At 36.4% G+C, this 14,862-nt stretch overlaps 1 protein-coding gene across 1 annotated transcript; it reads left to right on the forward strand.

Annotated features, from left to right (window-relative positions):
- The first annotated feature begins 459 nt into the window (after positions 1-459).
- Positions 460-14,554, forward strand: lpin1b (lipin 1b). The gene is made up of 20 exons (XM_089118895.1): positions 460-801; positions 2,240-2,440; positions 2,977-3,072; positions 3,799-4,013; positions 4,126-4,212; positions 4,892-5,006; positions 5,130-5,397; positions 5,477-5,570; positions 6,129-6,289; positions 6,477-6,570; positions 6,646-6,715; positions 8,377-8,469; positions 8,565-8,620; positions 8,713-8,851; positions 10,134-10,282; positions 10,361-10,447; positions 10,533-10,685; positions 11,542-11,656; positions 11,832-11,935; positions 13,377-14,554. The coding sequence occupies exons 2-20, from the start codon at positions 2,249-2,251 to the stop codon at positions 13,540-13,542; spliced, it is 2,454 nt and encodes an 817-aa protein (XP_088975021.1). The 5' UTR covers positions 460-801; positions 2,240-2,248; the 3' UTR covers positions 13,543-14,554.
- Positions 14,555-14,862: the final 308 nt, after the last annotated feature.

A 14,862-nucleotide genomic window follows, 5' to 3' on the forward strand; every position in this document is an offset into this window, starting at 1 on the left:
GTATATTTAAGTTCAGTAATTTCACTTAAATAACAATTAATAGGTAATTATCATTGCCATTTAAGTGAAATCACTTAACTGAAATATACAAGCTTGATAAAAATTATCATTCTAGAAGAAAATTTCAAATGGCACTTAGAGGCTTTTGCATCTGAACTCTTCAAATATACAAATGTCTTTGCAGTTACATAAAATAGATAAAAATGTCTTTAAAACCCCTTTTCATTATTGCAGTAAGTACCATTTTTATTATTATTTTATTTTAACTTGCATTTATGTCATTCAAAGTGCTCAAAACAGCAGACATCGAATGTCGGTGAAAGCTGCTCGCTGATTGGACAAGAGGATCACCTTACAGTAGCGACTATGCGTCATGAATGCTAAGCGCTGATTGGTCAGAAGGATCACCTCACAGTTGTCACTCAAAGCGGTACCCGCAAGATCCCCAAAATAAAACAAACTATCAGCGCCCGCCCACAACTTATCGGCTTTCTTTCAGTTCATTCCAACAGTCGGATAATTCAAAATATCCCTTTACTAAATGCGGTCTAATATCATGTGAAACGTTGGAGGCGACTTCCGAGCGTGAAGTGAACGAATATAAAATTAACCTGATGAGAAGACATTTTCACCGATTGGCTGATCGGCGTATTTTCTCCTATATTGACGTCACTCATATTGATCCGCTAACACATGGAATATGAATATGACAGAGAGAATAGCCTATGAACGCATGAATGTTACTGTGTTTGTCCTTCACTCTTCTGTAAACACGATGCGCTGAACGGAGCTTTACTGGAGGTGAGAGAAACCTTCTACATACTGGTATCTAATTCATTATGTTTATATGTGTAATGTCACCCTACATCAACTTGTTTTATAAAACTGAAATTGTAATGTTGACATTCTTAAGTGATGTCTGTAAACATTGTTTTCGTATTCATTCTGATTACATAACAGATAATGACAGCTGTCGATGAGCCATTATTTTCCTTTACACTTGAATTCAGAGCTGATATTTATCACATTTATTACTACAAGATATGATAACAAGCTACCATACAACTGAAAAACATTTAAATAAATTATTCTATAATATATATGTATTAAATAAGAAACAAGTAGCTTATAAATAAATAATACAATCATAATTTTATATTATAATTATAAAATAGTGTTATAATATTACTATAATGCTTTATGCTGTGTTTTTGTTATCTTGTACAGCGACCTTGAGCTTGGGAAAGGCGCTTAATAGATAAAGTATAATTATTATCAAAAGACAGAGGTGTAAACAGAAAGTAAAAGTCCTGCCGAACCCAGCCAGCTATTTCACTAGTTAGTTCTCTCTCCTGGCTGAAAAACTACTAATTAGCAAATCCAACAAAATACTGACGGACTTTTCCTTTCTGAACCTGGACTTTACACTGTTATAATTCAGTAATTATTGAATTTAAATTATTATTGAATGTAAATAACTGCTCTGTGCTGCTGAGGGGATTATGAGACAGATCATACTCTCTCTCTGTCCTCTGAGTCTGACCTTTTCGCATGTGAAGGATCATTTGAAGTACTGTGGCGAAAAGGCTCAAATGGTTCACTTCTGGATTGACTCCACTTAGAGCTTCAGTGAGAAACTGATGGCTTTAACGTCCTCTTCTTCTCTGTATATATCCGGAATAATCTGTTCTGTTCACTCAGCTGGCATGTCTGGGGCTGACATTATTCACTTATGGAGGAATATGAAACCAGGGGGAGTACAGCAGCGATAATCACACTGAGACTGTGTGTCTAGTACAGAACAGATTCTGACATCTGATCCTCCTGTGGCGTTTGACAGACATATGCTCATTATTAGTGTCTGACGGTGTTTGTTATGATCAGATCATTGACCTTTGTGATCAGCTGAGGACTAAACGTTTCATATTTCATATTTTCATATTGATAAAAGCGTCATGTGTGTTTGATGAAGTAACTGGTGACAGAATTCCTGCTTGTAAAGTGATAAACTCAGAGCTTCTGACAGAAAATCAATAATTCATTACTGCTAGTGAGGGTATCAAATTGACCAGAATGGAAAACAACTGGATAGCAATTCCAAAAAAAAAAAAAAGACATATTTGTGTCAAAAGTCACTTTGTTTGACTGACAAATCGACGGGATGTATATCGTATAATTACCATATGACCATACTTGTACAGGTTCCATTAATGAAACGTCTCCTCCTTTCTCCATGTAGGCTCAGACCATGAATTACGTGGGTCAGTTAGCAGGGCAGGTGTTCGTGCAGGTGAAGGAACTCTACAGGGGTCTGAATCCCGCCACGCTGTCCGGCTGCATCGATGTCATCGTTGTCCGACAGCCGGATGGAGCTCTGACCTGCTCTCCATTTCACGTGCGCTTTGGAAAGATGGGTGTCCTGAGATCACGAGAGAAAGTGGTGAGTGGTACCGGGATACATTTGAGATAACAAGGATATGTAGTGTTGACCCATAGATATCTATATAAAGGCTAGATATCTCATCCACGCTGCTGGCCAATGGAGGTCGACGTCTGCACCTGGCGGCCATCTTGTCACAGGCAGCTCGCTCACTCGTAACATTGTGTTAATGGTACATGTACTATTTAAATAACCATAACTTGCTCAATTTTCTACCGATTTTCAAACGGTTTGGTTTGTTATAAACGTCAGAGATGTAGTTATGACACAGCATACTTATGAATAATAATCCAGATAATTATAGCCATTTGTAAGAAACCAAACCGTTTGTAAATCCGTCAAGATTTCAACGAGATAAGAGTATTTGTGTTCGTGCTGACCACTCACCTTACATCAGCTTGCTTGTGACAAGATGGCCGCCGGTGATGACGATAGAAACTCTGCCTTAAGACATCTAGCCTTTATATAGAAATCTATGGTCTGATCTCCCTATGATATCGGGTTGGTCCATAATGTGCTCTCTTTCTGTCAATCAGGTGGACATTGAGATCAATGGGGAACCTGTGAATTTGCACATGAAGTTAGGCGAGAACGGAGAAGCGTTTTTTGTCAAGGAGACGAAAGACAATCAGGTGCAGAACAACAGAGAAACACTTTTACTCACCAATTTTCAAGCTTGTTTCCTTTTTAAAGCTTTGGACACACTAGACTTTGTGATCATTCAATTCATGGTAAGTTGCGGAGACCAGTAAATGCAGGTTTGGTGACCTCTGACCTGTGAATTCACATAGAGCAAAGATATTTGACCAGTAGAAGATCTATCAGAGAACCATAAACATAAAGCTAGATGGTTTGTCAGTGCTGTAGGCTCTGAAGTCGTTTTCGGATGACCATGCTGTGATTTTAATCCAGCTTTATTGAACGGAACTGCATTCTGGAACAGAAAATGAACACTTTTAGAATTTAGAAAATTCTAAAAAGTAACAGAACAGTTCTATAACGAAGCATTATTGTAGAATAGAAGAGCATTTTGGAACAGATTAGTGTTCTGATGGGATCATATCGAAAGAAATACAGGAAGTAAATATAGGAAGTGTGGTAAGACCACTGTAAATGTGAAACTTGCCTGAATTTGTGGTTCTGAGATCAGCTGTGGGAACATCCTTTTTTTTTTTTTGCCCACAATCTTATTTTCATCATTTCATCTCATCTAATACTTCTGATTAGTACACTGCACTCTTTACATTCACATTTAACAATATTATGTGACCTCATTCAGAGCCAAAACAAATAGAGTACAGTACACACTTGTTTGATCAGATCTCAGATTAACTTTCTTTTCTGATGACTCCCTACAGGAAGTGATTCCTTCTTACCTGGCCACATCTCCCATTCCGTCCGACGGGGGTTTTCTGATGGGCTCCTGCACTGAGAATGGAATGATTAAGAAGAGAAGAAAGAGGAGAAGGAAGTGCAGGTCGGAGGATGTGAAGAGGGAGGAGAGTGTGGAGTTATCAGAGGAGGAACTGTTTAACATCGACATCAATGACAGCGAGCAGCCCGGTCAGAACAGGTCGGCTCTAACCCTAACCCTTTTTAGAGCAAATACATCAATTTCAATATGTAATAGTTACTATTTTCAGAATACCAACACCGGTATCTTATGTATGTTTCTATGTGTGTAGAGACCTGCCGAATGGAGGTTCATCCACTGGAAACAAGCAAAACACAACTTATGCTCGCTCAGATGGAGAGTTGACTCCTGTTCACAGGTAGAGCCCAAACACACACACACACACACACACACACACTATAATTGAGTTTTAAATCCCTCAAGTTAATTTAGGCATCATAGCATGAAAAATGAGAGTTTTGTTCAAGATTAGATTATTAAATTATTAGTGCTAAAAATATATTTATAATATTGGCAGATTAAAAATAAATTTAAATATCTATGAATTAAAAAAAAACAGATATTTCGGCATATGTAAAAAATACATGCACTAAAAACATTCAAAAGTTTGGGGCCTTTACTATTTTTTTTTTAAAGGATGCATTAAATTGATTAAAAGTGTCTGTTAAGACCTTTATAATATTTACTACTAATAATAATATAATAATTAAAAAAATAAATGCTTCTATTCATCGAAGAATCCTGAAAAAATCCACAAAAAAATTACGCAGCACAACTGTTTTCAACATTAATAATAATCACAAATGTTTCTTGAGCAGCAAATTAGAATGATTTCTAATATAAAGGTATAAATATAATGGAAGAGCCTTAAAACAGAGATTCGCTCACACACCCTTATTCACTATTATAAAAATATTGCGAAATAACCTAAAATCTTTATTTGCGTAGTATTGATGAGTTTGGCATATACGTAAAATGTATGTAAAACTATGAAAAAATATATTTTTTCCTATTATGTCCTCTCTTTTTCTCTCCAGTCCTAATGCGTCTCGTCCCTGCACCCCTAAGAGTGACTCTGAACTGCTTTGTCAAGGTCAGCAGGACGATTCGGACATGTTGTGGTCCTGGGGGGAGTTACCACAAGTTGCCAAGGTCAGAATTGTCCTAAAATCCAACTCACTGACACATTAACCCAACTAACAGCAACTATACCGACTCGAAAGACCCCTCATTTATTAAACTCATACTTACCTCATAATAAACATTTATTTACAGCCTTCGTTTCTGTCAGCGAATCCAAACGTCCTGCCTGCTTCTGCCTCACTATCAATCCCAGTCTCTGACAACACACATTTCAGAGTCATCCCTGAGACTGCCGCCCATCACCATGACAGCAACAGGACATTACATGCTGATGACCAATCACACAGGGCGAAAGAGTTTGAAAAGCAGGATGTGACACCAGCAGCTTGCGTGATGTCTGAGGTTGAGGAGGGAGGAGCAAATACTGGACCCCGCCCACAAAATAAGACTAAAAGAAAAGGTTATACTGCATAATTTTGGGGTTAGAAATTCAGTTAGCCTTGTTTTTGTCTATTTAACTTATGTGTGTACTCATGCAGATAAGAAAAGTCGCCATCTGGGTTCTGATGGCGTGTATTTGGATGATATAAAGGATTTGAAGCCGGAGGTGGCGGCACTTTACTTCCCTAAAAGGTTTGTCATCCCAATTTCACCTGTATTAACCCTGTAAAGATTGACATATGAAATAATAGTTGGAAAAAATTTTTTTTTTTTAAATGGAACAGGGAATCTTTTGACAAAATATTTTTAAAAAGTTATTTTTTTGTATAATGTAAGTTTTGAGTATCATATTTAATGCATCAGGCTTTTAATAGCTCACATAGTATGTTGTAATTAAAATATGGAGCTCATACTGAAGAAAAACTGTATTTAGAGGCCCAATATGGCCAAAAATTAAGATGAAATTTGGATAGTTTGTAATGTAATTCAATGAGATCTTTTAAAACTGTTGCATATACATATCAGCTGTTACTCTATATCACCTAATAATGTCTTAGTAAGATGATATTAATGCTTAGTTTTACGATCAAAGTTATGTTTTTATTGTAGGTGGGCAAAACATAATGCAATGCAACACAATGATAATTGAGAGAGTGATAGAATATGATAAAGTCGGCTTTATCAAATCTGTGTATGCTAGATTGACTGCTTATATCAACAATGTAACATTGCTTGTGTTTGTTTTCTCAGTGGTTCAGAGCGGCTGTGTGAGAATGGTGTCCGCAGTGTGACCGCGTCTCCTCAGTCTATGTGCAGCTCAGGAGCAGACAGCGGAGTGGACAGTTACGACCTTCCCACAATGGCCATCTCTCTCTGTGGAGGCCTCACAGAAAACAGAGAGATCACTAAAGGTGCACAAGACTGCACTGCACATTAATTATGTACATTAGGAGTCAGGACTACTTGCTTGAAATGCATTCAGGGCTGCATTTGCGTACGTGCGTAGAGAATCTGTCTGGCATTAATCTTACATTCACTCACACTAATACATATGTATGCACTCCTATTGATTTACTGTCCCCTCTCTCTCTCGTTCAGAGCATTTCCAGCAGAAGGCTGTGTCTTTTCAGCAGTTTGCTGATAATCCATCCATCATTGATGACCCTAATCTGGTGGTGAAGATCGGCTCTAAGTGAGGTTCACATTACTGTAATCGATTCTCATCTCATTTGTCTTGGACTGAAAATAACAGCTGCTATTTATGCAGGTATTATAACTGGAGCACTGCTGCTCCTATTATGCTTGCTATGCAAGCCTTCCAGAAACCATTGCCTAAGGTAAACACACACACACACACGCACACACACACACACACACACACACACACACACACACACACACACACACACACACACACACACACACACACACACACACACTATATAGAGTCTCTCTTTCTCCAGTAACATTTGGAAGTCTGATTCATTTTAGCAAATCAATTAAATCAGATGTTTTATTTCAGTGAACTTGTTCAAACAACTGATTTAGTGATTCATTTAACTCACTCAATAGTTTTCAATAGTAGTAGTGGATAAGACACATGCCTTTGGTGTGAGAGACACGGGTTCGAATCCACTGTGAGACACCAATGTGTCCCTGAGCAAGACACTTGTCACAATGTTAGTTTTTCCAAAAGATTGAGACTGTATTTATTTACTTTGGAGTAAGTGTATTTTTTATAATTAATAATGACTGGACAATGAGCTATAATAATTGAAATGTGATTTTCATATTTTGTGTTGTACCCAGAGAGTGGTAATATTTTGCATATTTAAGAGCTTGTATTCTGATGTTATGTTTAGTGTGTGTGTGTGTGTGAGTGAGTTTGATGATTTATGATGTTGTGTGCACTTCTGTATCTGTCTTTATTGTTGTACAGCTTTGATGTTAAGTTTTTGTTAAAATGTTGTGACCCCAGGAAGAATAGCTGCTGCTTAATGTAGCAGCTAATGGGGATCAAAATAATAAACATAAACATAAACTTAACCCCTAATTGCTCCAGAGGCGTGCGACCTCTGACATATATAGCAATTGTAAGTCGCTTTGGATAAAAGCGTCAGCTAAATGAATAAAAATGTAAAAATGTTCTCCCAGAAGTCCCTGTGCAGCATTTTAGGACTGTTTTTGTATTGAAATAAATATTTTCTTAATACTGGTATCACTTATATACATTATTTAATCACATATAATATTATGGACGATACAGATAAACTGATGCAATAAATTAAAAAATGAAATGAAAATGGATATTCACTTTGAGATTTTTCTGTAGAAATAACATTTAAAAGCCATGACATGATTTTTACAATTATTTTGATATGTTCCAAGTATTAAAAATATGGGAAATGAGCATGCATTATTAAATATCTAATATTATCCGATAAAGTATAAATATATATATATATATATAAAAAATAAAAGATAAAAATATTAAGCAGCACAACTTTCAACATTGATAATAAGAAGAAGTTTCTTGAGCAGCAAATTAAAATGATTTCTGAAGGATCATGTGATTTTTACTGTATTTTTGATCAAATAAATGCAGCATTGGCGAACATAAGAGACTTTTCAAAACATTAAAACATCTTACCAACCCCAAACTTTTGAATGTATATTGCAACTGCAAATGCCACTAGTAGTTTAACAATCACTTGAGATGACTCGTAATGACACTTATCAAGTTTTACCATGTTCTCTTGTCCTGTGTATCACCTCCCTGTGTGTGTGTGTGTGTGTGTTTTAGTTTGCAGGGCTCAGTCACGTCTGTTCTTTGCTGGAGTTTGCTTTCTGTCACCTGCTTAATTTCTTTAGTTCCTCAGTTCGTTGCACTAGTTTTTATCAATCATCTTCCCTGCATGTGTTTGAGACTTTGTGTCTTTGTGTTTATTTTGAGTTTTTCGGTTATTTAGCATTACGCTTGTGTGCGTGTCCCTCACAGGCCACCGTAGAGAGACTTATGAAGGAGAAGATGCCCAGAAACCGAGGAAGATGGTGGTTTTCGTGGCGAGGAAGAACAAACGGTGCCAAACCGGTGCTCAGTCAAATTTGTACACACATCATCACGATGGGCTTTGTTTTAGGTGATGCGCTGGATGTTGACTTTTGCTTATGTCTTTGTGTTTGCAGGATTCAGTGTCAAGCGGTTCAGCCTGTGCTGCAGGAGACGAGACCATCAAGAACAGGTTCGGATCTGATGGATCCATCATACGATTTCATCTGAAATGATGTTGCAGTCTGTAATTATTCGTATGTTTAACCAAGTGTTTGTTGACAGACGGAAAGACGAGTCCTCTTCCAGTGATGAAGATCACTTATCTGCCAGACAAACCCCTGTAGCGGTTCACACAGACTCCGTCCCCGCTGGAGGAGGCGTGTCCTATCAGAAAACTCTCCGCCTTTCTTCAGAACAACTCGTAAGATTATGGAATTTAAGTAAAGAGATAGTTCACAAAAAAATTTAAATCTCTCATAATTTACTCTCAAACTTACGGAAGCGTATTGCATTCACTTGAGAAAACAAAATCGACTGTTTTTCTGAATTAACAAGTTAATTATTTCAGAATTATGAGATATTTTTCTTGAAAAATTTTTTTTAAAAGTTTTTATGAATTAATGAGTTACTCCTAATTTTTGAGATAATCAAGTCATTAATTCAGGAAAATAGTACAAAAACTTTTTTCCATGAAAAATTCTCGTAATTATGAGATAATTAACTTGTTAATTCAGAATAACAGAGCAAAATCTTTTTTCCATGAGAAATCATCTCGTAATTCTGATATAATTAACTCGTTAATTCACTCTGTTAACTCGTTAATTCACTCAGGAAAATAGTACAAAAACTTTTTTCCATGAAAAATTCTTGTAATTCTGAGATAATTAACTTGTTAATTCAGAAAAACAGAGCAAAACCTTTTTTCCATGAGAAATCATCTCGTAATTCTGAGATAATTAACTCGTTAATTCAGAAAATCAGAGCAAAAACTTTTTTTCCAAGAGAAATCATCTCATAATTTTGAGATAATTAACTCGTTAATTCAGAAAAACAGAGCAAAAACTTTTTTCCATGAAAAATTCTTGTAATTCTGAGATAATTAACTCGTTAATTCAGAAAAACAGAGTAAATTTTTTTTCAAGTGAATGCAATACACTTCCGTACAAACTCATGCCGTCCCGATGTATATGACTTTCTTTCTCCGGATGTACACAAGCAAATATTTTCTTTTACTTTTTTTTTCAATCAAAAAAAAAAAAAGAAAGGGGTTACACAATAGCCAATCAGAAAATAGGACTATTGTATCTGGGTAAGACTCAAGATAAGTTATGATCTTCTGTTTTAATGTTACAAAAAATTCATAACTTGTTTGACACAAACAATGAAAACTGCTGTAAGAGTGTAAAAACTTAAGAGTGTAGAGATGCTGCCTGCCTTTAAAACTTGAGAGCCCTGTAAATACTACTAAAAATCTATTAAATTTAAGTCCAAAACAATAATAAACCGCAGTATTTTGCTATAAAACAGAAGAGTTGGAATTTTATGCAGAATTTGAATCAGTGACTCATTCGAATGAACCAATTCAGTAGAATGAATCAGACATTTCAAAACTACATATGAGAAAAGGGCAGTTTAGTAGATGGTGAATTGCACACACTCACACCCCAACACTGATTGTGACAGAGTGTGTTTGTCTGCTGTAGGTCAGTCTGCAGCTAAAGGACGGCCTTAATGACGTGGTGTTCAGCGTGACGACTCAGTATCAGGGCACATGCCGCTGTGAGGGAACCATCTACCTGTGGAACTGGGATGATAAAATCATCATCTCAGACATCGATGGCACAATCACCAGGTGCATAATCATGAACATTATCGTAATCTTAAACAATAATACATCGAATCGCTTTACGTTAATGTTCTTCTTTCATAGGTCAGATAAGTTGGGGCATATTTTGCCCACACTGGGTAAAGACTGGACCCATCAGGGCATCGCACGCCTGTATCATAACATCAGCCAGTAAGAGACCAAGACCACAACTGTTTCTCTGATTCTCTGCAACATCATCAGGATGAAGATTGAAATACTTGTGCATGTTTTACAGGAATGGTTATAAGTTTCTGTATTGCTCAGCGAGGGCGATCGGTATGGCTAACATGACACGGGGTTACCTGCACTGGGTCAACGAGAGAGGAACCATGTTACCACAGGGACCCGTTTTACTGAGTCCCAGCAGCCTGTTTTCAGCACTGCACAGGTATTTGGATTTGAATCATTGACTCATTCAAATGAACCAATTCAGTAGAATGACTCAAACAAAAGGGCAGTTTGCCCAGTTTGCAAAAATTAGGGTTGGGTATCGTTTGAATTTGAACGATTCTGATTCCGATTCCGATTCCGATTCCTTGTTTCGATTCCGGTTCCTAACGATTCTCGATTTCGATTCTTTTAAGAGGCAGGGTCAAAAAAGTTTAGCTAACCTTGCTAACCAACGGCCTTTCTGAAGGAAATACTCCTTTTGTCACAAATACTTGTCACAAATTTTGCATTTTGCCGAGATTTCGTTATTTTTAGAAAAGTGAAGCCACACTTTGGACCGCTGACGTAAGCTACTCATGTTCGACTCGCGCGGTTATGCCAACACTTCCGGTAGATGCTTCTTCGTTGGTGTTGTTCAGCGGTTTCTTCTTCCGCTCGGCGGACTGTGAATATCGAAACTAGGAATTGAAATTTTAACTTTTGAACGATTCCGGGAAAAACGAAAAGTTAGTCTCGGTTCCAATCGATACTCCATTCTCGATACCCAACCCTAGCAAAAATGAACAAATCTTTTTCAGAGTCATTTGGTTCATTCAACGAACGAAACGAATGAATTGACTCGGAAAAAGATTCGTTTTTTTTGATGAATGAGTTTGAACAGGAGAGTCACGAACGTGCATCACAGTACAGAGCAAGGTGACCATTTGAGCTTATAAAACTTAAACTTTGTGGTCTGAAACCCAAACCCATATAAAGGACCTCTGCATAACAAATTTAAGTGACACTTTAGGGTGTCTGAAATGTTCCTCTCAACAAAAACATATGCACATACACACTCTCTCTCTGCTTTTCAGGGAGGTGATCGAGAAGAGGCCGGAGAAGTTCAAGGTGGCGTGCTTGACAGATATTAGGAATCTGTTCCTCCCAAACACAGAGCCCTTCTACGCAGCGTTCGGGAACAGAGACACCGTGAGTGTCTAAGGAATTAGCAAATAATTGGTTCATTGGTCATCATATCAGCCATAATAAACATAATTATTAGCTAACATATTAGTCAAAATGGTTTGCATATCCAATAAAGATGCCTGTAGGTGATGCCTGTGATGTATAGTTTTGTAATCTGTGTTTTGTAATGTGTCTGTAGGATGTGTTTTCCTACAAGGAGGTGGGTGTTCCCTTAAACCGAATCTTCACTGTCAATCCTAAAGGAGAACTGATCCAGGAACATGCCAAGACCAACATCTCATCGTGAGTTCACACTACTGACCAGTGTTGGGGAAGCTCCTTCAAAGCTGTCGTTTGTCAAGATACAAGCTACTCATAAGACAAGCTACTTAAAGAAGTAAAAATAATTATATAGTAATCTATTCTAGAAGCTACTAACAAAAAGTAGTAAACTGTCTCAGTAGGGAGGGAATGCTGATGTTATAGCTTTTTATCCTTAGCACAGGGGATCCCAGAGGATTTTGTCAGCTCAACCCCTTAGACGTAAAAATTTACTTAAAGTACCCCTGGGATTTAAGTTAAGTTTCAATTTAACGACACATTTGGATATTCACGGTTATTTGATGATGGTCACATGACATTGAAGTAATCATATAAGATTTTTAATCTTGTTTTGTAATTTTTTTGTTTTATTTTTAAAAATATTTCAATTAAATTATTATTAGTTAACTAATTAAAACATTAAAAAACGTCCAAGTTTTTGCAAAGTAAAAATTTAATTTTATAATAATTATAACAATAACTTTATTTTACACTACAAGTTAAAATACTAAAGATTATGTCTTTAATTCTTTACTTTCAAATGCTTAAACCCTTGCGTTAACAACATTTTAAATCCTCAAGCTTTTATTTTGGCGGAATACTGGTGAAATTATGTAAAGTTACCGTAATTACTGTTCACATCCTCATAGAGATCGTAATTACAACTTTTAAGCTGGGAATGTTCTGAAAGCTCCTACTTGTACCACCTGACCTCTGCAGATTCGTTCAGACGTTGATAGTGTTGTCATATAAACACATAACAGCACAGAATAAAACCTCACGTGTTGTCATCGTGAATTACAGTAATTACGACATGGCGTGCTGTGAACGCAGCGTAAAATCATGTCCACAGAAATGTTGGAAATTATACAAATATAAATAAATAGAACCTAGCATACATTGCGTTGCCAGAAAATAAATCAGTGAAATGTTGTTTGAAGTGATTGGTTCATTTACAGTAAATAAAGTATCCAAACAAACCAATTCACTAAAAAGGGTACTTTCCTGTTATCCGGACCCCACGATGGCCTACCCCTAACCCCGCCCCTAAACCTACCCGTCACTGGGGTTAAGACCAATCAGGGATGACTATAGTTCCTAAATGGTATATGGTGGGGTCCGGATAACAGGAAAGTACCCTAAAAAGAATCAATGCTTGATATGACAGAGAGCGCTTAAGATGATTTGTAAAGCTGTGTGCACAATACACTGTGACTAAAATCAACATTGTAAAACACACACACACCACCATAACTATTTCTGGAAAAAAAAACTACTTTGTTATGAAAACAGCTGAACTACAGTAGTCACACTACTGAGAAAGCCAGATGTGTTGCTGCTTTCATTCGTTACTCCCTCAGTTAGCACTGTGTGTCTGTGTTATTAAATGAATAAGTGTGTCAGCTGTGGTTTACCTGTGCAGGTACGTGCGTCTGGGCGAGGTGGTGGATCACGTTTTCCCGCTCCTGAAGCGCAGTAGTTCGTGTGACTTCCCCTGCAGTGACACTTTCAGCCAGTTCACCTTCTGGAGAGAACAGCTCCCTCTCGTGGACGGGCAGATAGCGAGCACTATCAACACCACTCGCTGAACAGCTGAACGGATCTGTACAAATACAACAGACACAGGCTGATAACCAAAACTGAAATCAGTGCAAACATGTGAAAAATCACTCGTAAAATTCATGTGTGGGTCTGGACCTCAGAAAAGAATGCACTTTCTTTCAAAAAAGTCTTTACATGTCATTTGTGATTTATAGTATTATTTTTAAATGTACCTGTTCAGTTTTGCTTGTGATCATATTGAAAAGCATCTGTTAATATATGAATGAAAATGAATAATGTTACATACATTTGAAATATCCATGTCAAATTTCACACCAAAATCGTTATTTTGCAAATAATAAAGTAAAAATTATATATATACTGTATATATATATATAATTATCTACTGTATATAATATACAGTATATATACAGTAGATAATTATATATATACAGTATATATATACAGTATATATATATACTGTATAGCATTTTGTGACAATTAACCACCTATACTAAACTTTTATAAACTTTTATTCTCTGAGAAATTAAAAAAACAGCGAAAGAGAGAATATGTTACATTTCTTTATTTTTTTAATGGATATCATTGAACTCTTACATTGTACCTTATTGTTAATGTAGCCTACTCAGTATTATTTTATCTGATTATTTAATGTTTTTCTGCTGTATTCGTGCCTTCGTGTGGTTTTGACCAGCACTTTATGTGTTAAATTAAGAAAGATATGCTGTTATATTTTCTTATGAATTAATAATCATTGGTTGGGTTTCTTCCGTTTTATTATGGTTTCAATGAGGTTTAAAGATTTAGATATTTAGTTTGAGACACACGCAGAAATGTAGCATGATGCTGTTGATATAACTAGTTTTTTGCCGTTTTATTGAAATTTATTTTCAGTTATTAGTTCAACTATAGAACTATAGAATCTTTTTTTCCAGATTTTCTTTCAGTGAAAGAGCAGTTGTTCAGATTTTCAGGTGATTCTTCTTTGAAGGAAAATCCATCTGTTTCGATCTTCAATAAAATACTGCAGGAAATACAGCGTGTCTGTCATCATTTAATGCCTCGGTTCATTTAATTTATCGATACATGAATATATCTGAGGTTTGAACTGTAAATGTTTATTGCCTTCTAGTTTCTACAGGTGCTGAAATTCTTCACCAGCCCAGGTCAAAACACAATGCATGTGTGATCTGTTTTTCCACAAATAAAATTAAAATGAGTTTTAAAGATTTTTGATACAGTTCATGCTTTCCCGAATGAGGAAATAAAATCGCATTGAGCATTTGATTTATCATTTGAGCAGCCATATGGAGAGTTTGATTTATTATTTAATGATTTAACATTTG

Source organism: Pimephales promelas, chromosome 13 (genome assembly GCF_988280905.1).
Source record: "Pimephales promelas chromosome 13, fPimPro1.hap1.1, whole genome shotgun sequence".
In the NCBI taxonomy this organism is placed as follows: Eukaryota; Metazoa; Chordata; class Actinopteri; order Cypriniformes; family Leuciscidae; genus Pimephales; species Pimephales promelas.